At 39.3% G+C, this 24,313-nt stretch overlaps 2 protein-coding genes across 2 annotated transcripts; both read left to right on the top strand.

The window, feature by feature from the left end:
- The first annotated feature begins 1,851 nt into the window (after positions 1-1,851).
- On the top strand, positions 1,852-10,937 carry LOC102302408 (migration and invasion inhibitory protein). The gene is made up of 9 exons (XM_005943656.2): positions 1,852-2,206; positions 5,885-6,060; positions 6,345-6,450; positions 7,878-7,989; positions 8,068-8,147; positions 8,242-8,368; positions 8,883-8,979; positions 10,364-10,483; positions 10,664-10,937. Exons 1-9 carry the CDS (start codon positions 1,975-1,977, stop codon positions 10,799-10,801), a joined length of 1,188 nt encoding a protein of 395 aa, XP_005943718.1. The 5' UTR covers positions 1,852-1,974; the 3' UTR covers positions 10,802-10,937.
- Positions 10,938-14,391: 3,454 nt separating this feature from the next.
- On the top strand, positions 14,392-23,105 carry tnfrsf1b (tumor necrosis factor receptor superfamily, member 1B). Its single transcript, XM_005943657.3, has 9 exons — positions 14,392-14,568; positions 15,951-16,044; positions 17,376-17,501; positions 17,620-17,778; positions 18,838-18,931; positions 19,011-19,267; positions 19,386-19,472; positions 19,620-19,678; positions 20,044-23,105. The coding sequence occupies exons 1-9, from the start codon at positions 14,422-14,424 to the stop codon at positions 20,590-20,592; spliced, it is 1,572 nt and encodes a 523-aa protein (XP_005943719.1). The 5' UTR covers positions 14,392-14,421; the 3' UTR covers positions 20,593-23,105.
- The last annotated feature ends 1,208 nt before the right edge of the window (positions 23,106-24,313 follow it).

The raw sequence follows: 24,313 nt of genomic DNA, 5'->3' as shown, positions 1-24,313 counted from the left end.
TGTTTCTGCTGTTCATCTCAATTCGTTTTAGTAAAATGCACATGCAAAATAGTACAAAGACAAGTCAGTATAACACAGTAACATTAAAAATTGTGGTCTTAAAAATGAATGCCTCTCTGGCTGTATCAATGACAACTGGAGATGTCCGAGTACTGAAAACAAGAAGTATGTCAGACCCTGAAGTAGAATAATTATAGTTTGCTGACAAGTGATGGGTGGGTTTTGCAGTTATTAGGGAGCCTGTGTCTTCATTTAGGAAATTTGCAAACAAGTTCATTACTACATGCCAAATATCCTAAACTGTGTATGACATAAAGGCTGTAAATACAAGTAGTTTTAACTGCAAATTCACCAAAGGTTCTATTATTTTCTAGCACCTCTTGTAGGGGCCTGTGGAGGATTTTCCTCTGAGCTGCCTGGTCTTCCTTGCACCTAATATGGGTTTCTTGGGAACATTTTGTCCTTGTTTTCTTTGAAACCCCGATGGTACTGTTTAGGCTCAACTCAGCCTTTAAAGGCTTGTTCTGTTCTCTGTAGTCTATCGTATCTTGTTTTGTTTTTCTTGTGCTATAAATAACATTTTTTTCTTTTCATTTATTAGCTGGATGTTGTTGGGCTCGTGTTTTGTAAAATTTTTAAAACATGCTTTGTGAATGGCTTTAAGACTAAGTTTGACCTTGTGCATTCATATTTTTTACATCACTGACCTTATCAATAAGTAGAGAGCAACCAAGTACTTTTACAGAAACACTAAAAATTTTTTTTACAAAAAACAAAAGGCTGCAAAGTTATGGAGGCATGATTAAATATTATATGGTTATGTATATCAACATTAAAAATGTATTGGAATGTAACTAGTACATCATAGGAACAAACTGCTTTTAAGGTACATTGTTCATGATGTTGCTAATTTTAATATTTATAATGAACTTTGGATTATGTTCTCCTTTATGGCATTTAAAAATTTTTCTCCTACTTTAAAAATAAATACATAATTTCAAAACTCCTCAATTATCTTGGCAATGGGTATGCAGAAGGTGATGTTAATCCAAAAAATATCATATTTAATAGCAAATCACTAACTGGAACCATTTTACAGTACAGAAGTTCTGTTGAAGGAATAAGGGTGATTTAAGGGACTTTGGACTTGTATTTCAGATGCTGCTGATCTGCTGGGATTTCCCCAGAAAACCATTTCTAGGGTTTACAGAGAATGGTTTGATAAAAGAGAAAATATGCAGTGAGTGGCGGTTCTCTGAAAGAAAATGCCTTGTTGATGCCAGAGGTTAGAGGAAAATGACCAAAGTGCTTTGAGTGGAGAGGAAGGCAAAAGTAAAAATATAACAAAAAATAACAAGTAACTACTGAAGTACATATATTATACATATACATTTATTAAAATAGTACAGGTAACAGGATACTTTTATTGTGAGATAAACTTGTCGGGCATTGTGACCGTCATCGGGTTCAATATAAAATTATGCTACTGAAGAATTTGATATTTTTTAGACTTTGGTCACTTCTTCATGCATCTTGGGGGGAAAATTAAGTAGTAGCAGAAACTTACTGAAAACAGAAACATAAAAATTTACTTATAAGTGTTTCTTTTTAAAAAGGGGGGGGTGAAAATGGGGGAGAAAAAGCCAGCTAATATCCTAGAAAACGTGGGTCCTGTTGTTTCTGGGGAAGTCACCCATCAGTCTCATCAGTGTTTCCATCATGGAAGTGTGGCGCCCTCTGTTGTTCAACATCTGGCCTTGTAGTGAAAATTTATAGTTACACGTGTGGCTGTCACTTTAAGAAGGCTCAGAATTGTGGGTAAAATGTTAACAGCCAATCAAACCACTGTTGTCAACGCGTTGTTATGGAGTCGGCCTAATTGAAAGCATAGAAGATCCCGAAAGTTTCTTTGTGTGTTTGATGTACTTTTAATTAAAGCTACATTTTATTTGCTTTCTCTAATATTAAAACTAAATGTCCATGGATCGGCTGGAGGTGTTGCGAGAGCGCAATAAACAGTTACTGGACCAGTTGAGGCAGCATGGAGAGAAACTGGAGCGGCTGTGCGGCTGCCGTGAAAGCCGCAAGAGGGAGAGAGAGGATGGAGCTGAGGAGAGAAGACCACTTGAAGAAACGATCGGGATGACCGGTGGAGACCGCGGCCCTGCAAGGGCGGCCCTAGCCAAGTCTTCCGTGAAGTTTGCCGGTAATTAAACTGTTTGTTTACTTGACGCCAGCAGCACGACAGAAAGTAATTAGCAATGAGCTAAGGTCACATCAGAGTTGCTCTTGATCAATCCAGACCTCACATCACAACAAACCAAAGCTGTCGACGTTTTGTTTACCAGATAGCCAGATTAAACTCCTTCGCATATACAGCCCCAACTCCAAGAACGTGTAAAACGTAAATAAAGACAGACTGCGATGATCTGCAGATCTCGTAGGCGCATATTCACATTAGAACAAATGTTTAAACTAGAAAACGTACGGTTTTAGAGGCGAAGATAATGCCATTTTGAATTTGATGGCAGCAACACGTTTCAAAAAACTTGGGACAGGATCATATTTACCACTGTGTACACGTCTGGACACTGAGGAGACCACATGGTGGATTTGTGGGACAGGAATGTTGTCCCATTCTTGTCTTTTGGGGGATTCTAGCTGCTCAGATGGTCTCCTTCGTCAAATTTTTCATTTCATGATGTGTCAAATGCTTTTACTTGGTTAGAAGTAACTGTACGCTTGCCAGTTCAATGCCCAGCAGCCATGCTGTTGAAATACATGCAGCATGGAGGAACTGAAATATCCAAGACTTTCCCTGAAAAAGAAGTCTGGAAACGAGGATATATTTGAGCACTCATGAGACATTTTCAGATGCCAGTTTCATGCTGATGCATCCCCATGCCATGAGCATTATTAACAAGCTCTATGCCCCTTTTCCTCTTTAGTCCAAAGGACATAGCAGCCATGTTTTCCAAAAAGAAACTGTTTTCACTTTACCTAAGTCCATGTAGTGATTTCCATGAGAGAGTCATCATTAAATGTAGTGCTGCCTGATAGTCAGAAGACTATGGGCATCCAGTATTGATTCTCAGCCTTGTGTTTTGTGTAGAGAGATTTCTTCAGACTCTTGGAATCTTTTGATGATATTATGTACTGTAGATTAGATATTCAAAATCTTTTTAATTTCACATTGAAGAAATTATTCTGAACCTGTTCCACAAGCTGTACATGCTGTTTTGTACAGATTGCTGAACCTCTGCCCATCTTTGATTCTGGGAAACTCTGCCTGTTTAAAACGCTTTTTTTTTTTTAATCCAATCATCTTGACCTGCTCCTCTAGCTGTTTCTTTTTAGTACCATTTACTTTTCCAGCCTTCGTTGCCCCTGGCCCATGTTTTGCTGCCATCAAAATGAAAGTCAACATATATTTTTCATGAAATAGTAACATATTATTTCGAAGTCAGTGACCAGGTCTGAGACCACTCCCAGTCAGTTGCCATCTGCAAAATGACCTTGGTGTGTCAAGACTACAATAAAATGAAAATACGATGGACTCAGTCTTGATCCTGTTTAATCAGTTTTTGATTGAAAAGGATCAAGTTGCCACTTACATGCAATCTATTTGCAATAATCCCCCAATTAGCTGTGATAAATCTCTAATCTGTTGCTATCTACATCAGATCTGTGGTGCTGTAACATCTAGAGGTGGACTCGCTACTGGCAGACCACGAAGAAGCCACACATGGGGTTTGATTCTCTCAATCACAGACAGCCAGATTGAAAAAGGGCAAATTTATAAATGTATAAACACAAACACAGCTCATTCATTTCAGTATTCTACCAAGAACAAAATATTTGTGTACAAGATAAAAAAGGTAATTTGCTATCATATCCAGAGCAGTCTGTGTGTTAATACAGATACTGCTACTGTGCCATGTGGGTTGTTCTACAGTCTGTGAAACTGAACTGGGTCTGTGCACCGCGACTGCTGTTTCACATCTCGCAGTCAGAAAGCCTTGTTATGTGGGCGTCTCTGAAGAAATGTAATGTGCAATGTTTGTTGGTTTTGCAACAGAAGGTGCAATTGCTGCCTCACTCCTGAGTGAAAAGACCCTAACCTCACCGTCACTTTACTGCTTCATTCCCAGTTAGAACTTGCAGCGCCTGATGCTGTAACAGACATTACAGAGCCAAACTTCACATATTTACTCTCAAACTCTCATAGTCTGTTTCGGATTTCACTAAGGCCTCAGTCACACTAGAGGAAAAATAGGCCGGTAACTTCTGTGCGATCACGAGAGGTGGTGGTTGGTGAGTGATTGGAATGAATTTTTTTGCTGTCTGGGACTGATTGCAAATAGTTGCACCAACCAAATTGTCATCTAGAGCAGGGGTGTCAAACTCAAATACACAGTGGGCCAAAATTCAAAACTGGAACAAAGTCGCGGGCTAACGTTAATATTTATTGAAAAAAAAAATCTTCCTCCAGATATAAGAATGAATCTTTTCTTATGGACTCAAACAAGTTTTGCTGAAAAACTGAATATGGAACAAGCAAAGCTTAATACTAAACAATATATATATTAGCTGTATAATACAGGTAGGCCAGCTCTAATAGTAATTTGGTATGGCTTCGCAGGCCAAATGTAATAGGCTGCGGGCCAAATTTGGCCCACGGGCCAGAGTTTGACACCTATGATCTAGAGGTTAAGCGTGCAGCACCCTCAACCTCTCAGTGACCAGCTTTGGTTGCAAAGCGACTGCATAGGCCACACTGTGGGAGTAAACCTGTATCACGTCTGCAGTTAATCGCTGTCTTATTTGTAAATGGAAAATTAATTGCCAAGATCGGTCGGAGTTAGTCTGCTCCATCATTTACTTCTCCAAGTGAGGATATAATGTAATAAATCACACACAATTGAGTTGCTAAGGTTTTTAGCAAATGCCTGCAAATAGCACAAAAAAGTCTTATTTTGCGCCCGATATATGTGCATTAGTTGTCTTTAGGAGTGTTCATTTATTTGGAATGAGAGGAGAGCAAGTTTAGCAGAATGAGTGCGTAACTTTTACGGATGGATTGCTCAAAGCTGAGTGCAGTGCCAAAACTTTGGCTTTGCCCCGTAACTGTGAGTGTTTAGAGCAAAGGCCCACATATTTCTGTTCCCTAACAACCCTGAATTAAAGCAGAACTGAACTGAACAGATAAATGGATAAAACTTTATTTTTTCTTTTTACAGCAAGCAGAGTGGGCGTTTCAGTTTTTTAGTCACATTTCGACACAGTGAAGCAGCAGTTCGCTCACACAGTGCAACATATTCACATTTCTTTCACGCCCCTCGATAGTATGATAGGTTTGATTAAATTAAGATGCTCAACATTCCACTTCAGACACTTGCAATCAAATGCAAGACAAATGGTTTTCCGTGGTGTAGTGTGACTGAGGCCTGAAGTAATTATTAATAAAGTACTTTAAATATAAGTATTTCTTCCCTGGAGATGTGAGCTTTATTATAGAGAGTGGATGATGCTTGGTTTTTTTTTTTTAATAGTGGATTTAGTATATACATGATGAAATGATGTGTAAAATTTGAAAGTATCTGGAAGAAAAACTACAAAGTGCACCTTTATTACCATTCATCAGAGATGACAATTAACTGATATGTGTTCAAATGTACCGGTAACTAAAATAAAAAAAAATATTTGTGTCTTTATCACCTTTTCACTATTGACACTATTGACAGTTTTTTTTTCTGTTTGTTTTGTTTTTTTGTTGTGGAGCCTTTTTATCCTGCTGGTACTTTCCATTTGACTGTGAGCCTGTGGTCTGCATGTAATGTGTGAAATAATCATTTAGAAATCATTTTCTTCCTGTCTTCATCAGACACTTGTGAGAAAAGAACAGTCATCAAAAAGACTGTTTTCACACCATCTTTCACCAAACACAGAGAAGGAACTGCTGAACAAACAGTTAAATCAGATCTCATTAGAGGCAGCAAGAAACAAGACACAGAGCCATTCAGCACCAAGTCCTGTGTAGTAAATCCGAGCAAAGGACAGGTAAGCAAAGGAGCATCAGCATTACCCTGCCTGTGTTACTCTTATAAAGTTAGTAGGAATAAAGAATTCATCTCAAACTGAAAAGGCACTCACTAGTATTTCACTGACAATCCCCCTTCAAAAAAGCTAATTCACATCTACATTGGTTTGGGAGCTTTGTATTTATATCGTTACAACTAGTTTATAAACTACAAGTCTGCAACAAGCTGTGTGCTTTATGTCCACTGAAAAGGTGGAAGTAGAATATGCTGATTGCTAATGCACTGCCTGCTTTCTTTTTGTAGAGGGGTGTGCAGAGCAGGGTCACGTTTCAGTCGGACGATTTCAAAGACGTCCTTGACCCAGAGAGGCGTCACCTACCACCCTTACTCGGATACGACTGGATAGCAGGTAAGCTTTATCGGTCTGTCACATATCGCACTGATCTGCAGCCAAAATGCTCCTGAAATATAGGGAGCCACGCTTTGCTAATTTAGGTTAAATTAGTTTGCATATATTTCAAATCTTATTATTAGATCTATTTAACCTTTTGACCTTTCCTCTGACCTTTGATTTAATCGTTATAGTAACAGGAAATCTATAATGCTGAAAAGTCAAGTTACATGATTTCTTTTTTTTAATCCCACATGTAATACATTTTCACAATATGCTTTTGAAAGTACTGACTCATAGAACCTGCAGTAGTGAAATAGATATAACCTAGATATAACCTTTGCATTTTCTATTGTGGTGCCCTAGATTAACAAATAATTTAAAAAGTCTGATTGTGGAGACATCCACAGACATCACAATACATTTATTACAGCTTTTTCTTTTGAATTAAGGCAGAGTATAGTTCTAGTGTAATGTTGCATGTTAAGTTTTCTTTACATAGACCTGTTTTCTGATATTTAAATTGTTTAATAATGATGAAAGATAAATTATCATATCAAAATTCTCCCCGTTGCCCCCTGGGAGTGTGGTATGCATGTTCGTCAGGCTCTGATCCTCTACCAGAGTTTAAGGTACTGACTGCACTTCTGGACAGAGACTTCTTAGCCCCGTTGTTCTCTACTACCTGTGGTAGCATTTCCCATCGGGAGTTGGACACTTGTCCATATGGGGCACACATATTCCTGAACATTATCCCAGCCAGCCACCCAGGTTCGGACTGAACCTTTGTGCTGTTCTTTAAGCCGGCCTTTTCTAGCAACTGGTAGGATTTCTTGGTGTCAGCCACTTCCTCTGTATCTGTTTTATGTCAATGGTACATCCTATGCAGGAGGTTGGTCGTCCAGTGATAGTTCCTCTTCCTCTTTGTCATCACCGTCTGTCTTCAGCTGCCTGAGGTATTCTTGAAGCAGCTCATCTCAAGGGGCGATCCTCATGGTATATTCACATACGCTCCGTGTTTCATCCTGTCGCTCTGGCCTCTCGTTGCATTGCTCATAGAGCGTCAGGGTGCTGGACTTCAGGTAGACACCTCTGTGCACTGTAAGGTGTTTTTGTGTCTTTACATCATTAGTGTCTATCTCATTCTGTGGCCAGCTTATTATTCCAGCTGGGTATCTGGTGATTGGTAGGGTGTTTGTATTGATGCCTTGGATCTTTTTCCTAACATTGAGCTGGCTTCTCAGCACCTGTCTTACCTTGTGGAGGTATTTAGCTTTAGCTGACCTTCATGTATTGTTATTATGGTTCCTGTTGGCCGATGGGATACCCAGGTGCTTATAACTGTCCTGTTTAGCTGCTTTCTGACATCTCCACCCCTTGAGTCCACTTTTTATCTTTGAAGCAGAAGTACCGATAACAGCTGATGTTTGTTTTTACCCTGTTAGGAGTGCTGGATACTGAGGACTCCTTGATAGAGCGCTCAGACGAGTTCTTCAATGATCTCTGTGTATTTCGATCGCTCAATAAGGACGAGTGTGTCCACAGTGGACAAACCGAGTGAGTGGTGCTCTTTAAATATCTGTATTATATATCCATACTGTGTTTTCCTGTGGTTCATTAAGATTTTCCTCACAGATTCTCTGAGGGGAACCAGCCAGTGACACAACTGCTAACAGACAAGGATGGCCCACAAGCTAACATGGACACTCATCAGTGTAAGAGGGAGCATTTATCTGAACAGGCCACTTTCTATTTCCTCTCATTAAGGCTGATCTAACACTTGTCTCTGCTTGCTCACCTTTTGTGCAGGTACATTCTCTTACAGGATTAACAGCAGACTGTTCCCGGTCCCCCTCCACTCTCAGGAGTGCTGTCCCTTGTGCAAAAAGCCTAAATCCTCCCACCCTCACACTGTTGCTGAACCTGCTCTAATCAGGTACTGATGGCCTGCACTTGAACTGCATTGTTAAACCACTTATGAACATTAAAGCACTTCATCAGTTTTATCTAAAATATATTAGTCTGTCACTTTCAATTGAATACAGGAGGCAGCAGCTCTACTGTGTGCAGCAGGGACTTAGACCTTGTGTTATTTTTTTCTGCCTTCCCATATTTTACATGTTAAAAGCTGAAGCTGTTTCTGAATTCAGTAAAACAGCAGCGACACAAAAAGCAAGCTATGGTAGCTTTGATCTGTAGTATGATACACTGCAACAAGGCAAGGGAAACCTGTGAAAGGGGCGTCCGAAACCTCCACTGTATCAAGTCCTAATAACTAAAAGCAACAGCGCCTGTATTCTCATTTTACATTTTGTTCAAATGTGCTGTAATCAGTAGTGTTGCTGTGTGATATTGACTAAAAAATTATCAGGATTAGTTTGAAAAAATTATCACCTCACAATAGATTTCTTCAGATTTCTTACTCATCTTCTTTCTCTTGTATTTCTAAGGGTCAGCATCCCTCGCACCAGGCTTCTGCCACCTTACATATACAAAGCTCATCGGCGATGCAGCTTTGACCCTTCTGACAGTTTAGGATTACCATCGGTGAGTTACAGGTTAATGACTAAAGATCATCACCACTTAATTTGACTGAACCACTGTCCCACAATAATAAAACCCCTTCTAGCCATTGTGTCTTTCCATTCATTGGTGATTTGAAGGTGCAGCATCTCACTTCCTAAAAACAGTTAGACCGTGTGCACGGGTTATTGTCTTACTTGCTGCTCTTATATCTAATAAACTGTAATGTTTCAGTATATACACACAAACACACACTCACTGGCCAATTTGTAAGGTACACCCATTAATATGCTTTCTAACACAAATATCTAATTGACCAGTCACATGGGAGCAACGCAATGCATTTAGGCATGTAGACATGGTCAACACGACATGCTGAAACTGCTGAAAGTGAGAACCAAAATAGGGAAGAAAGGTGAGTTAACTTATTTTGAGCGTGGCATAGTTGTTTTTGCCAGTCGGGTGGGTGTGAGTATTTCAGAAACTATTGATCTCCTGGGATTTTCCCACACAACCACCTCTAGGGTTAAGAGGGAATGGTCTGAAAGCGACAGAGCAGCTCATGAGCCGCATTTCTCTGGGTGAGGTTGCATTGACCTGATAGGAAAAGGCAAAAGCAGAAGATCACACTGGGTGCCACTCCTGTAAGCTAAGAACAGGAGAATGAGGCCATGTTCATCTACGAGTGGTTTCTTTAACATGACAGTGAGTTCACTGTACTCTAATGTCTTCTGCAGTCACCAGATCTCAGTCCAAGAGGGCATATTTGGGATATGGTAGAATAGGAGATCCACATCATGGAGGTGCAGCTGACAAATCTGCATCGCCTGTATCTGTACAGGCGATATAGACCAATAAACACCTTAATATGGTGCTGTAGACACAGCACATTTAAATGCTGCAAACTTTAAGAGATAGGCATGCACGAGATTACTACTCATAAATGTGCACCTCTCAGAATGCGTGTTGCTCAGCATAGTGAACACTTGCAGTACTGTGGCCTGTTATGACGCAGAAAGAAAATTTTGACCTCATGCATCCTGTGTGGCTTGATGCCCTACTTGGTATCTCAGGTATATTACACAAGTACCATGACTTTGTATGAATATAGCTCTGAGGAAAATTATTGTGTCTGAAGTAATGCCATCACTTTACCAGATACTATGATACAGAAGTGTTTTGTGTCCCATCTCTAGAAAGGCTTTAGCATCTTTTTTTTTTTTTTTTTTTTTTTTAAACTGATTGGTCAGATGTACTGACTGTAAAGTACCCGCAATTGTGAATTTGACCATGAGGTCTGTATAGCCGATCAGCCATCTCTGCACCTTCTGTTATGGCCCCTGTATTCAAATCTATAAATTCATCTCAAAGCATTCTTTCTTTTCTTTCTTTTTTTTCCACCTTCAAGCACTGTCTATCAGGGTGGTCCAACACAGGGCAGAGCACCCTGCCACCACCCAGCAGCCTCGACCTGCAGAGCAGTGTTAATGTGAAGAACCCAAAAGGACCACTGAATAAACAACTGGAGGTGAGGAACTGGATAACTGTGTGGTTTTTATACAGTCCAAGCTGCCACAGGGCTGACTGATTTAATAATTAATAAATAAGCAGCTGTTCCTAGTATACAGTTTCTCGCTCTTGTTAACATAATTACGGAGGGTGCTGTACATGTCACAAATTAAACTGTGTTTTTAAACATATTTTTCAGGATCGGTCTGCACTGAGGGTGTCTCATAACCCAAACCAGATCTCAGATGTGGCTCGCTTAGCTCGTCACAACTTTCAACGGTTTAATCCAAAAAGAAGAGTGGGCGGCATATCTTACCCTCCTTACCCTGCGTGCTGATAAACTATCAAAGTATACTGAGTGGGCTTTTTCTTTGTTTGTTTGTTTTAAGCGCCAAAACTGAAAACCTTGAGCGGATGTCTAAAAAGTTTTGTGATAGATGACAGATTAGATTAATTTATTCACGTCTGTACAATAAAACTTGAATAACTGCAGCAATTCCAATTTGGTTGTTCCTTTTTTTCATCTCTGTTAAAAGCTGAACCGATTTAGACTGCACATGTTACTGTCAACAGCCTTGTGGATGTGAAGCAAGACTACTTTGAATTACTCAGTGAAGTGTATGTACAACATTGCAACATAAAGGACGTTGTTTTGGGTGTCTCAAGTTTGCTTTTCCATTTCCAGCCTCTTGTTTTGGCTCCAGGGTCTAGCTTACTTCTGTTTTTAAGCTTCCTTTGACACTTCCTTAATGTTGAGCTGAGAACACAATAGAAGCAAAAGCAGGGGCTGATGTAAGGTACAGAAGCAGTAGTTCACAGGAAACCAAAGAAACACCTATGTTAAATGTCACATGCTGTAGAAATCCCACCCATAACACTGTCGCTTTCCAGTTTGTCCCCTCTAAGCCAACTAATTTGAATTTCTGAATACATTAAAAAATCTACATGCAATGTATTTCAACCAATTAAATCCACAGAAATAAGGTAAACACGATTCTACTGATTTCTTTCTGATGTATTTCTGCTGCTCAGAAGGGATATAATGACTGGGTAATAATTCATATCTTCCTGTTCTGGTGAAGCACTTTGAAGGTTTGTGCCACAAACATCAGAGACTGAGTTATCTGACAGACAGACATCCGATAGTTGACTTACTTTGCGGATGTTGTGACATAAATGAAAGGCTTCTGTGTAAGATGTGGCCCTGTGATAGCAAAAGTGTTTTTCTCTCTAACACTTGTCAATAAACGAATCTAACCCTGTTGATTATGGTCGTTAAACCTTTCAGTGTATTTGTTAGAAGCAGCAACTTTTTCTTCCTTCAGCGAAAACAGGATCTGAAAGTCACTAGAGAGTGACAAGATGGCATTGCATAATCATCATTATGGCTGGTAACGGTGGCATAGATGCATTTTGGGATTTCGATGGTATGCGCAATTTGCTGTGAAATATTTAGACTTCTTCAGAAATAGAAGCAAGCAGTGCGTTCATTCCCGTCTCAAGAATGTTTCATGTCTGTCATTAACAAATATCATGCTGTACTTTTGGAAATTAGTCATCAGTACTATATGCAAAATCAGTGCCCTATCACGTGAAAGTTAAGATATTTAGAAAAACCTTTAAAAAGGTTTCAATTCACCTTGTTGTGGTTTTTTACTACAACATGAAACTCAGGTGAGGCTAATGCTCTAAAATAAGCTCAGAATTTCATGAAAAAAGTTTTTTATTTTAGATTAAACATTAGAAGACTGTAATGGACAAGAGGGCTGATACTGCTGAGCAGCAGAGACGTGATGACAATGTGGGAGGGGAAACTTTATTATGAAATGTCAACTTCTCACACAGGAACAAACACTGCGGCACAGGGGCATCAGACTGGGCAAAGCACAAACGCATTCAGTGTCATAGCAGAAAACATGTCTTAACAAGAATAAAACAGTTGAGGTGTAAAGTATGATAAAACAAACCTCTGCCTTTCACTATTCCCATGTCTCCACAGAGAGATCAAGCTGGGAAAGTCTCACCCAAAGACTCTTGAGCAATGTCAGCTAGCAGCCACAGAGTTGAACCTGTGTTTCTGGTTTCTTTTTTTAGATCATTAAAAAGGAACTTAAAAATCTTTATTCGTGTGACAAAACTATAAGTCTAGCCACACATATCTATCCACATCAATCCTTTGAGTAGATTAGGTAGTACAATAGCCATTGCATTTGACCCATATAATTTGCAAGCTGTGCTCTATAGACGGCTGTGCATCTAGGTTGCTGTGTATAAAGAAATCTAGGGCATTCACTTCCTGTTTTAAAGGTGACTTCAATACATATTTTTTTTAGCACTTCTATTTTTTGAATGAATTGTTGACACAGCGCTTAACTTTTTATTACCTGTCAGTTTTTCCCCGAACATCAAAAATCCTATTAAATGATCAAATTAAAGTAGTTTTCAGCTCCATAAGCTGATCCAAGATCTCCCAATCTAGTCTACCGACCACATGGAGAAGTATGCTGTTGGCATAATACAGGCTAAAAGCAATGCAATTGTGATTTAGACTAGACAAATGCTTACAGATAAAGTCCATTTACAACTGGAAAGGAAAGCTGCCAACAAAACCTAACGTTTACCAGAATCACTACGCCTTCATTAAGGCACAGGTGAATCTGACTATAATTACATATTGTATCTAGTGTGTTGTTGCTAGTCTTATGGCAGGTAAGACAAGATTCGGCTTGCTCTTTCAGCCCTAACCCTGGTCGTGTTAAATGGACTGAAGAAATACAAAAGCACAATTCAAACTTGTAAGCAGGCTTACAAATGTATATAGGGTGACAAGTATCAAAACTTAGGTTTCACAGATATGTGAATGTGTGTTACTGGTTTTCTTCCTCCAACTTCTTAACTCAGTTCAAGGAAACTGCTCCTGCTTACACATGAGTATCAAAACTTAGGTTTTAGGACAATGTCCTTATTTTGAATCTTACAACTCCAAGACGATGTTTTTCATTATCTTCCAACAATCTTTGTGACACTAAAAACTCAGGGCTGAACCTTAAGTAACCCTGCTAAGTCCCAAATGCTATTTTGCAGTACAGCCCTCAGCAGCAGAACTTGATTGCTGAGTTTGAATTTAAAGCAGCATAATTAGGCAGATGTAACCACGATAAGTGGGAAGTAATTCTGGTGCATTTATGCTGATCTACGTTCGAGCGTTGAAGGGCAACAGACACACAATCCTCATCTCAATGCACATCAGCAAATTTAATGCTTATAGCTAAACACTAATGTCACATGCATTTTAGCTGAATAAAACTCTTTGTTTACATAACTAAATAGAACTTAGTAGCTGAGAATGCCAGATCCAATGTCTTTTCACTCAGATGTTTAGATACTGATAATAAAGCCCTACCTTCTTGTTGAAACTAGTAAAGACCACTTAGCAAATCTACATAATGCGAAAAGATGTGGGTTAAAAATGACTTCCAAGCTGTTGTTCCAAGGTCTATTTCTTAATTTTTTTATGTGACAAACTTTTTGGCACATCATGTTACTGACCTAACGACCCCTTTTCATATGTACTAATTTAATTATTACCTATTCATACTGGTGTTCTGTCCATAGGCAGACATTTCTTTGTAGAAGTCTAAATTTTACTTTAACATGAAAGAAATATTATCCATAAACACCATTGTTTCCTCACGGCACAGCCAGCAGCTGGAGTAAATCTTACTCTTTTAGCAGACACTGAATTCTTACCCCAGTAAACAAACGCTGAGATCATAGCAATCTTATACTGCGCCTTTATAACGGATATCATATGTAAACATGTGGGAGTCCAACATCGCTTTTTAAACATGAACTGTACCACTTCGTATTAGGTTTTTACAGATATGTGAATACGTGTTACTGGTTTACTTCCTCCAACTACTTAACTCAGTTCAAGGAAACTACTCCTGCTTACACATGAGCACAGTGAGCGTTGACCCGCCTAGAAATGAAAAGTACAGTGCGCACGCTGGCTGCCGACTCGTCTCCTCTGTGGTTTACTTTAAAGAAGCAATGAAGGACACGCTTTTACTCCTGTTTCTGCTGTGTGCCCAAACTATCAAGGTAGGCTTTGTCACTGTCTTTAAGTCTGTCATGCTTGATTGTACTGTTCATCGCAGACTGGATGAATACCAGTGCAGTGGGATTCAGCTAATGACCAGAGGGACAGTTTAAATGGAAAAGGAACTAAAGACGCAGTTCTCTGAAATCACTGAAAGACCGTCATTAACATTAAAGATTTAATGTAGATGTCTAACTTCTGTCATGTAATTTAACCTTTCTAATGTGTTTCTGTATATTGTTTAATCTGATCACCTGTCCTGAAACCAACAAACGGAGAGTTTTTCATTTCTTTTAAAGCATTTCTTAATAGTCTGTATCAATGTGCTCATATTACAGTAAGTTTTACCGTGGAATTTTAATGAATAGGCTGTGCTGTGGTGAACCTGTATGAATGTTTGGTTTCGGTTACTTGCTCTCTAATGGAGTTTCAGACTGAATATCTCATTGCAGAAATGAAGGAGCAGCTCTTTCTGTTATCTCCCTGTATCACTGTGCTTTTCTGTAAATCATTAGTTGTTTTAGGCATGAAGCCGAGAGCTGGAGGAAAACACAGACTATTATCACTGATTAACTGTCAGGAAATAACAAAGTGCTTCATAAATCACCTTTGTCATGACTCGCAGTAGTACCGGTGGTCACACTACACAAGAATTTACTGCTTAGGAACCCAGCGCTTCCAGGTCGCCGCCTCTGTTTCCTGTAATACGAGAAACACGGTGCTGCAGTCAGCATAATCGTTCATTTTGCTTGTCATTGGAGGCCACTGCGGTGAGGGAGTTTCATGTTTTTTTTGTGTGTGCATAGGACAGGTGTGCAAGCAGCTACAATGTACTTCAGTCTTTACTATCTTTTGGTGTGTGAGACAGAAGCACAGGCAGAGATGGCATGTGAGTTAAGGCATTGGTATGCGTGCACTGCCCAAACGCCCAGAAATACTGCAGAAAAAAGAGTCACTTCCTATGAATTCTGAACAAGAGTTTGCTTGTTTGACCATGTCTGCACTGGGGCCAGCACCATTACCAGAAAGGAAAAAGTGGGCGAAGGTGTGGGTAGTCTGGTTCTACTTTAAGGTCCTATTTAACATACTCAAAAGTACAGCAGGTTATATCTCAACCTGTCTGTTTCCTATATCAGACAGTGACTAAATCTTTGATTTTGAAATTACTATCTTAACTGAGTTTGCTAATGTTTACGCTTATTGTCTACTTCTGAGAACATTTATAGCAAAAACGTCATACACTTTCCACATAAATTTGTAATTTCAGAATTACTAAATTTACCTGAATTACTGGCTCTGGGTTGGAGGGTTACAGCATTCTTCGCTGTCTACATCTAAGGAGCAGAAAATGAGATGCGCTCAAGTATTTGTCTGTTTCCCATAGGTCTGCTCTACACCCTACAAGAGTGAAAATGGACAGTGTCGAAATGACACAGAGTACAATCACAATGGCCTGTGCTGTACAAAGTGTCGCCCTGGTAAGAGTTGTCCTGTAAACATAACAAAGACTCCATTTTTTTTTTTACAAAACTTTCCACCACAACAGTTAGACTAGATAAACAATGGTATAAGCTATTCTGAAAGTTGCATCACTACACGATGAGCACTAACGCATGTCATGAAACGTGTTAGTAAAACTTGGGTGTGAAGGTGTGAAAGAAGGAAATTTTCACCTACTGTGACTAATTATATGTATTTATAAGCTGCTCTTTCATCCTCAGAGACGAAGGAAAGCAAACGCACAATACTGTTAATTACTTAAAGATTTAAAGCAGAATTTTAATACCTTACACATAACACAGCTTAACAAACACAGACCGCCCAACTTCATTTGGAAAGGTGCACACACAAAGCCTCATAAAAGTCTACAGTTCCACATCTATTACAAACTGAAATAGACATGAAAAATCAAGCTATTACTATGTAGAATTTCATAGTTAAAATACAATGTGTATACTGTAACATAAAAAGGTAGTACCTGTCAACAAGTAGTAACAATGAACACTCTTTTGAATGATACAGATATATTAAATACTAAGGTATTACTCAGTGGTGGACTTTATGGGATTTGAGGAATAGAGAACAGGGGCTTTTTTGTTCTTTCTGCAACAAAAACTACCAGCTTGTTAAATGTGTACTTCCTGACTCCGAACAAAAATGCTGGTTAATACTGCAGGTAGGCTGGGTTTCGTAATGACTGCACTAACAAAAGGTGCATTCACACAAGGATTTCCCTCTGTTTATTTCCTCTTTTGTTAAGCAGTGGCTTGTGTGTGTTTTTGGCTTTGTGAACCTCCTGCTGTGACAACAGTGATTTGGGCCACACTGAGCTGGAAATCAGTTTTGCTTTGAAGCATTTCAGCCGTTTTGCCCTCGCTCCACCCCTGCTCATGAGATAACTTGATCTCCCATGCTCACTAATCTCATCTCTCCCACTCAGTATGAAGTTAATTGTTTTACTTCCCACTTTACCACTGAATGAATGCAGCAGACATTTTATTGGACTGCCTTTTATCGGTTAAATGTGTGTATTAAATGCTATAGTTGCAATAACTTAATGCACTCAGGGACAGAGTATAAAGTATTGTATTATAATGCATTGTATGTGTCACTGTTACGTTATCAAAATATGACCAGATTTTATTAGGCTGAACAATTAACAACTATGACAAATAACATTAAACTTATGCTTTTGGCCTTTTTGGGGCTTTTGTAGAGTTACGGTACCTATGTGCAGTAATAAAATGCACATAAAACTTATAAATTAAATATAAATGTAAGTTAAGTAACTAAAATGATATAATTACAGGCTATCGAGGGGACACACGTTGCACTGAAACTACCGATACTGTGTGTACACCATGTCCTCCGGATCAGTATCGAGAGAACTTTAACTTCTATCCAAACTGTAATAGCTGTCAAAAATGCAAAGAAGGTCAGTGGATGAACTGTACATCTCCATGTTATTACACTCATATTTGTCCAGTTATTGTTTTGTTTAATACCAACAAGCAATGGATGTGAGCAAAGAATACTTTTCTGTCTTCAACTAGAAAAAGGTTTACAGTATGCACAGAACTGCTCCTCTACAACACCGTCCAAGTGTATTTGCAGACCTGGGAGGTTCTGCCGCTTGGGATATGACAATCCATACTGCTCAGACTGCAAAAAATACAAACAATGCATACCTGGCTTGGGAGTGTCTGTAAAAGGTAAAACTTTTTTTATATATATATCTTGTCACTATGTTTTTATGGTACATCTTAAAACAATATTTTGAAATTTAAGGATGTACCATTTGTCAGATGAGCCAACTTCTTTCTGTGAGGGTCTTCTGTAATTACTACTAATAAAAATATAACAAAAATAAAAGGAGAGGGGTACATGCTGGTGCAGTGGTTAGCACTTTTGCCTCAAGCAAGACCTCCTGATTGCCTGTGTGAGTTTCCTCTGGGTGCTTTAATTTCCTCCCACAGTCCACACTTATCTGGGTTGATGTTTTGATTTAACAAGAACAGGCCCTTTTCTAAGTATAGCTTTAACTTTAGTGGTTACTGGAATAGAAAAAGTACTGGTGTCGGCCCTCAGCCTCCTCGTAGATACAGCTATAATATCAGTTTCAAAATCCTGCGTTGCCTTGTTCTGAAGTCATCGCATTCACAAGATTTTCAGAAAACCTGACGAGATTCAAACAACTCCGACAGTTTTAGTAGATACACCTACAGTATCAATATGAAACTCCTACCTCACCTTGTGCTTGAGTTATTGCATTCACAAACGTAGGTATCCACGCCACCTGCCCACCCAGCGGTGTGACAACAATACCCCATCGGCCTTTTCACAGCTTTAATTTTTTGAAAAAGTTTTTTGAAAATTTGTTCCACTCATTGACAAAGTTATATGCTGTTACAGATTCATTTATAGATCAATCAAGAGTCATCAACATGATCAATTATTCTGGCTCATCCCACCAAATCACTCAACAAATACCATGTTATGACATTATTAGTATATTGACCTTTATCCTTAGTGCAATATAGCTGTCGGTATACTGTGCTCATGTGACTGCTTTTTTCGGGACAGTGGGTCAGATGCACTCTTCGCAGCTACAGCGTTTTTTTCTACAGATTTCTATTCAGTCTCTCTGATATTTCCCATGAAGTCTCAATATGCCAGTGCTTTTATTAATGTTGTTTTTTAACATGTTCCATACAATACAAGTCATAGAGTGAAACACGTCATTAAATTAAATGTTTTTCTGTTGTTGCCAGGCACACCAAATTCAGATGTGAAGTGTAAAATATGTCCCGAAGGCACGTTCTCTGACAAGACCTCCTCCACTGACCCCTGCCAGCCCCACACAGAGTGAGTGAAGGAGAGCTATGGTATTTCCACAAAGGTGTTCCAGACTCAAATTGCTGACCCTTCTCTTTGTTCTCTTCAGCTGCAATGGGAGGGCTGTTCTTAGAGAAGGCAATACTGAATCAGACAATGTGTGTGAACCGTACTCAAATTTGACAACAGCTGACAATCACAAGAAGAGTGTCGGTACAACTCCCAGCACAAGCACGACCACAGTTGCACCAAGCTCAGGCTCGACATCTCTGCTAAGAAGCACCACACAGTCTGCCTCAGTTTCAGAAGAACCCTCCACCTATTTAATAACAAGCCGACTGACCCCACCGCCTGACAGCAGTTATGGTACTATAACTGACTAACTTTCAGACTACTCATAAGAAAACAGCTGTGTATGAAAAGTATTTCAAAAGTGCTCTTGTTCTTGCTTCTTTTGAGATGTATCTCTGCTTACCTCTCTTAGTTGGATTAATTGCTTCTGTCACTGGATTACTTGTCATCACCATCATCCTTTTTCTGCTATGTTATTATCAAAAAATCTGCAAGAAAGGTAAATATATGCTTTTATAGGCATTATGTTTATTTCTGAGTTACATTAGAGAATGATAAGGACCAGTTAGTTTTTAACTTCTTCACAAGGAACAGTTTTTATTACACTTTCCCTCTCTTACGTACAACCATTGTTCTTTTTTCTTAGACACTGCAAGTTTATCTCCTAAGGTGGATGCAAACGGAAACTGTGAGACTGCTGACGAAGTAAGTCTCGGCTTTCTATCTTTCATACTGAATACACCCTACATTTAGTAAAGTACACATCCTCTGTGGTCTGCAATTCAGTACAAGATCACTGCCATTTATTCTCCCCCTTTTAAAGTTGATTGCGTTCAGTTTTACAACAATTAAATCATGAAACATTCCCATTTGCACGTTTATTGATATAATCCAGTCCAGTACAACACCACTGCTAACTGTAACCACAGTGCGACTTCCAATAAAAGCATCAATAAAAACTGGGCTTGGTAGGCACCATAAAATTAGTCTTTATGGCAGAATAGCTCAGTGTTTGTGATTTTTTTAAAAATCCGCTGGAAATGAACTTCTCTTTTTCTTCCTCCCTGCAGAAATACAGTGGGAAAACTCAGCTGACTTTATTCAAAGTTGCATCACAAGAAAATGAGTGCCTGCTAGAAAAAGGGGAAGCCAGCAGTGATCACAGTCAATGCACAACCAATACCGAAACTTTAACTAGAACTGATGGTTGCAGCAGCCAGGAATCCATCAGCCCTTTACATTCCACTTTTGCGCTTGACAATCCATTGTCTGTTCTGTCCGAGCCCAAGAGTTTACACTCCAACAAAGACTCTGCTGCACCACAGCCCAGTATCCAAACACAGACGTCCTCTCAGCCCAGCAGCCCTCAGATCATCACGCCCATAACTACCAGCCCACACGTCAACGTTAACATCACTTTGCACATAGGAAACGGGTCCTGTGGGACACCAGCTTTCATACCTGCGGACTTGATAAAACCTGACTGTAAGCTCCCCTATGGAGAGGAAGAGGAGTCCTTTAGCACCCCACAGCAAGAAGATGGCAAACAGTCACTAATGTCAGTGCCGGAGAGTTCCAATTACTGCACCGAGCACACAAAGCAAAACTCATATGCATGAAAGACTGATGTTAAGGTACACAACTATTTCCACTTTGAAGGCAGAAACTGTTACTTATTGTTTATATTTGTATATATATGTATATATAAATATATATAAGCCGTGCTGGAAATAAAAATGTAAATATGGAGAGAGGTGTAGTCTACAGTCATCATAATATATTACATCTATATCCAATCTTTGTTGTAAAATGCATATCTTGTGTGTACAGTTTTGCTGAAAGAATCATTTTCTTTTGTTAAGATGCCACACATCACTGTATTATGTGTATTACGTGTAAGGTAACCTCAAAAATGTGTTTGGATACCAAAACCACACTTTAAAAAAATGTAGGTCAACTGCACTAGATGACAAAATGTCAAAGATTAAGCAAATTATTTTAAAGCAAAATGGCACAGCTACACTTTAAATTATATTTTTTTTAAAAATACATATGTAAGAAAACACTCTGGTCATGCAGCAGTGGCTGCCCTAAAGAGTTCAGTCACAGTCTTTCAGAAACTAGGCTGGGTTCCTTGCAGTTTGCAGAAACTGCTTGACAATATTGGGCCATGAAGTCAACTAGTTGAAATAGCTGTGGTTTCCTCCATGTGACAGAGGGCACAGATATCCGCTCATTCACGCTTCTGTATGCTGCATGTGCTCTGTGGGATATTCTGTGAATTTAATTTCCTCATTTGCAAAATATTTCTACAACGGGGGGGCTGAAGATCGACTTCGGTCACATACGCTCATCAGACGCTTTATTAGGTACACCTTGCTAGTACCATGTTAAATCTCTTTTGTCATAGCCGTCTTAATTCTCTTAAAACATTCCTCAGAGATTTAGTCCATGTTTGGGTCCACTGAAGCAACTGTGTGACAGTTGCTGCAGATTTGTCATGTTTGAGTCCATGATGCAAATCTCCTGTTTTACCACATCCAAAAGTGCTCAGTTGGATTCAGATCTGATGATCTTGATGATTTGAAGTTTGTGCATTATCCTGCTGGAAGAAGCCATCATAACCGAACCATCAGGATGCCGTAGCAGAAATTGAGAATCAGAGCAGGCAACATCTTTCCAATCTTTTCTTGTCTAATTTTGCTTAGTACATACACATCTCAGCCTCAGTTTCCTGTTTTTAGTTGACAAGAGTGGTACAGACTGTGGTTTTCTGCTACTGTAACCCATCTGCTTCAAAGACTGGCGTGCTGTACATTCAAAGATGCTCTTCTGGTTACAACCTTGGTTGTAACAAGTGGTTGACTTATTTTTGCCTTCCTAGCTGCTCAAAACAATATGGCCAGTCACCTCTTGCATCAACAAGATATTTTCACCAAGAGAACTGCTGTTGGCTGGGTGTCTTGTTTTTCAGATGATTCTCGGTAAACTCAAGAGATGGTTCTGTGGGAAATTCCCAGTACATCAAAAGTTTCTAACATAATCAGACCAGCTCATCTGGCACTAACAAATATGCCACATTAATAGTCACGTAAATCACCTTTCTTCTCCTTGTGATGTCTGGCTTGAACTTCTGCAAGTCATCTTGACCATAACAACCAAATGCACTGAGATCAAGCCATGTAATCGGCTAATCAGGAGTTGAAGAGGTGTACCTAACCAAGATGTCGGTGAGAGTCGACGTGTAGTTACATTTCTAGGGGGTGTATATCAGGTTATAGCAAAGGATTTCAGAGGGGTATGCAGTTACAATGTAAATAAAAGGTGTATTTTTATTTATGTATTTGGCTGATTTAAGTTTGCATCCAAATATTTACACTTCATAATTTCTACATCATAGTACCATCGATACATACAAGCTCACTCACACCACTGCAAAAACAAACAACAGTACATGTCTGTTTGAAAATCATAGCCATAATTTCTGAGTTTTAAACATCACACACCCTTTTTATCCGAATTCCTTGATTCTACTTTAAATGTTCTGTAAACAGACTTGCATTTGGTAAGTCTCATTTATCCTAGAAGTGATCCCTGCTGCTGTTTCACACCTGCTCTGCTTGATGTTGCTCACAATTATTCAGTCCAATCTGCTGCTGCGCTTTCTCTGCCTGGTACCTCATGTTCTCGGTCAGAAGTCTTCCATTTCTTGTTTTATTCTTTAACATTTTAAACGAATGTGAAAGACAGAAGATTTTGCTGATTTGACAAACTGCGCAAAAAACCAAAGCTTGACTTTTTCTTTGAGCTCATTTCACTCGCCTCTGAAACTATTTAAAACTATAATAGTATTTCTATTTTCAAAAATGGAAAGAGTACCCTAGCTAGTTTTAAAGGTTTTATACTTTTGGGTAGTGGAGTAAAAGAAGCAGCATATTTTCATGTGAAATACACCACCAAGCCACAGCATTAAAACCACCTTCCTAACATTGTGTAAGTCCCCTACCTGCGGCTAAATCACCTCTGACCCTTCACACCTCTGGTTCCTCAAGACCTCACGTATCATGCGGATGCAGTCCTTGGAATCTGGGAAATTTGGAGGCTAAATCAAAAGCTCTTCCTTTAAGCCCCTCCTGAGCATTGTTTTTTTTTTTGGGGGGGGGGGGGGGGTCGCAGTTCATTGTTTGCTTGGTTCGCAACAATGTTTGGGCACGTGTTATGTGTCAAAGAAACATCCACACGAATGCCAGGAACCAATGTTTCTCTGAAGAACACTGCGTTCTAATAAGATAATCACTGTTGTTTACTTCCTCTACAGTGGTTTTATTGGTGTGGCATCTTCGTGTAGTGGGGTTGGTGTAGAGTAGCAGGGAACTACAGCTGGCTCTGGCTATTGTCGATGTGAAAGTGCGTGACTCTACTATCAGAACGAGACTACACAAGTTTGACTTTTATGGGAGGTGTTCAAGGATGAAAACTTCACTCTCTAAGAGAAACATTAAGGCCAGACTGAAGTTTGCCAGAGTGAACATAGACAAAGACAATGACTTCTGGAATAATGTTCTTTGGACTGATGAGTCTAAAATTGAATTATTTGGACACCAGAACAGTAGACATGTTTGGCATGAACCAAATACAGCCTTCCAAGAAAAGAACCTCATACCAACTGTGAAGCATGGATGTGGCAGTATCATAGTTTGGGGATGCTTTGCTGCAGCAGGACCTGGCCAGCTCACCATCATAGAATCCATCATGAATTCGACTGTGTATCAGAGGGTGCTTGAAGAATATGTGAAATCATCTGTAAAACAAAAAAACAAACAATTAAAGCTGAAGTGGAACTGGAGACAGCAACATGACAATGACCCAAAGCATACCAGCAAATCCACCAAGGACTGGCTAAAAACTAAGAAGTGGAGAGTCCTGGAATGGCCAAAGTCAAAGCCCTGATCTTAATCCCATTGAAATGCTGTGTGGTGACTTGAAACGGGCTGTACATGCAAGAAACCCCCAGCTGAAAGAATTCTGCATTGTGGAGTGGGGCAAACTTTCTTCTAATCGATGTCAGAGACTGGTAAAAGGCTACAAAAGGTGTCTCACTGAAGTTATATCAGCCAAAGGGGGCAACACTAGTTATTAGGGGGTAGGGTGCCCTAACTTTTTTTTCTCCATTAAAATACACATTTTTGTTCATATCTTTTTTTTATGTGTAACAAAATGTTAATTTTTGCTGTTTAATTGCAATTAAGTCCCTTTTTTCTCCAGTAATACATGAAAACATGATTGGACATTGATATGCAAACAGTTCTTATTAAAGAGCTGATTATTTAATGGGGTGTC

The sequence above is a fragment of the Haplochromis burtoni genome, unplaced genomic scaffold (genome assembly GCF_018398535.1).
Source record: "Haplochromis burtoni strain Fernald_Lab_line unplaced genomic scaffold, NCSU_Asbu1 Contig_378, whole genome shotgun sequence".
Taxonomy (NCBI): domain Eukaryota; kingdom Metazoa; phylum Chordata; class Actinopteri; order Cichliformes; family Cichlidae; genus Haplochromis; species Haplochromis burtoni.
The sequence above is the reverse complement of the archived record's forward strand: the minus strand, read 5'-3'. Positions and strand labels throughout refer to the sequence as shown.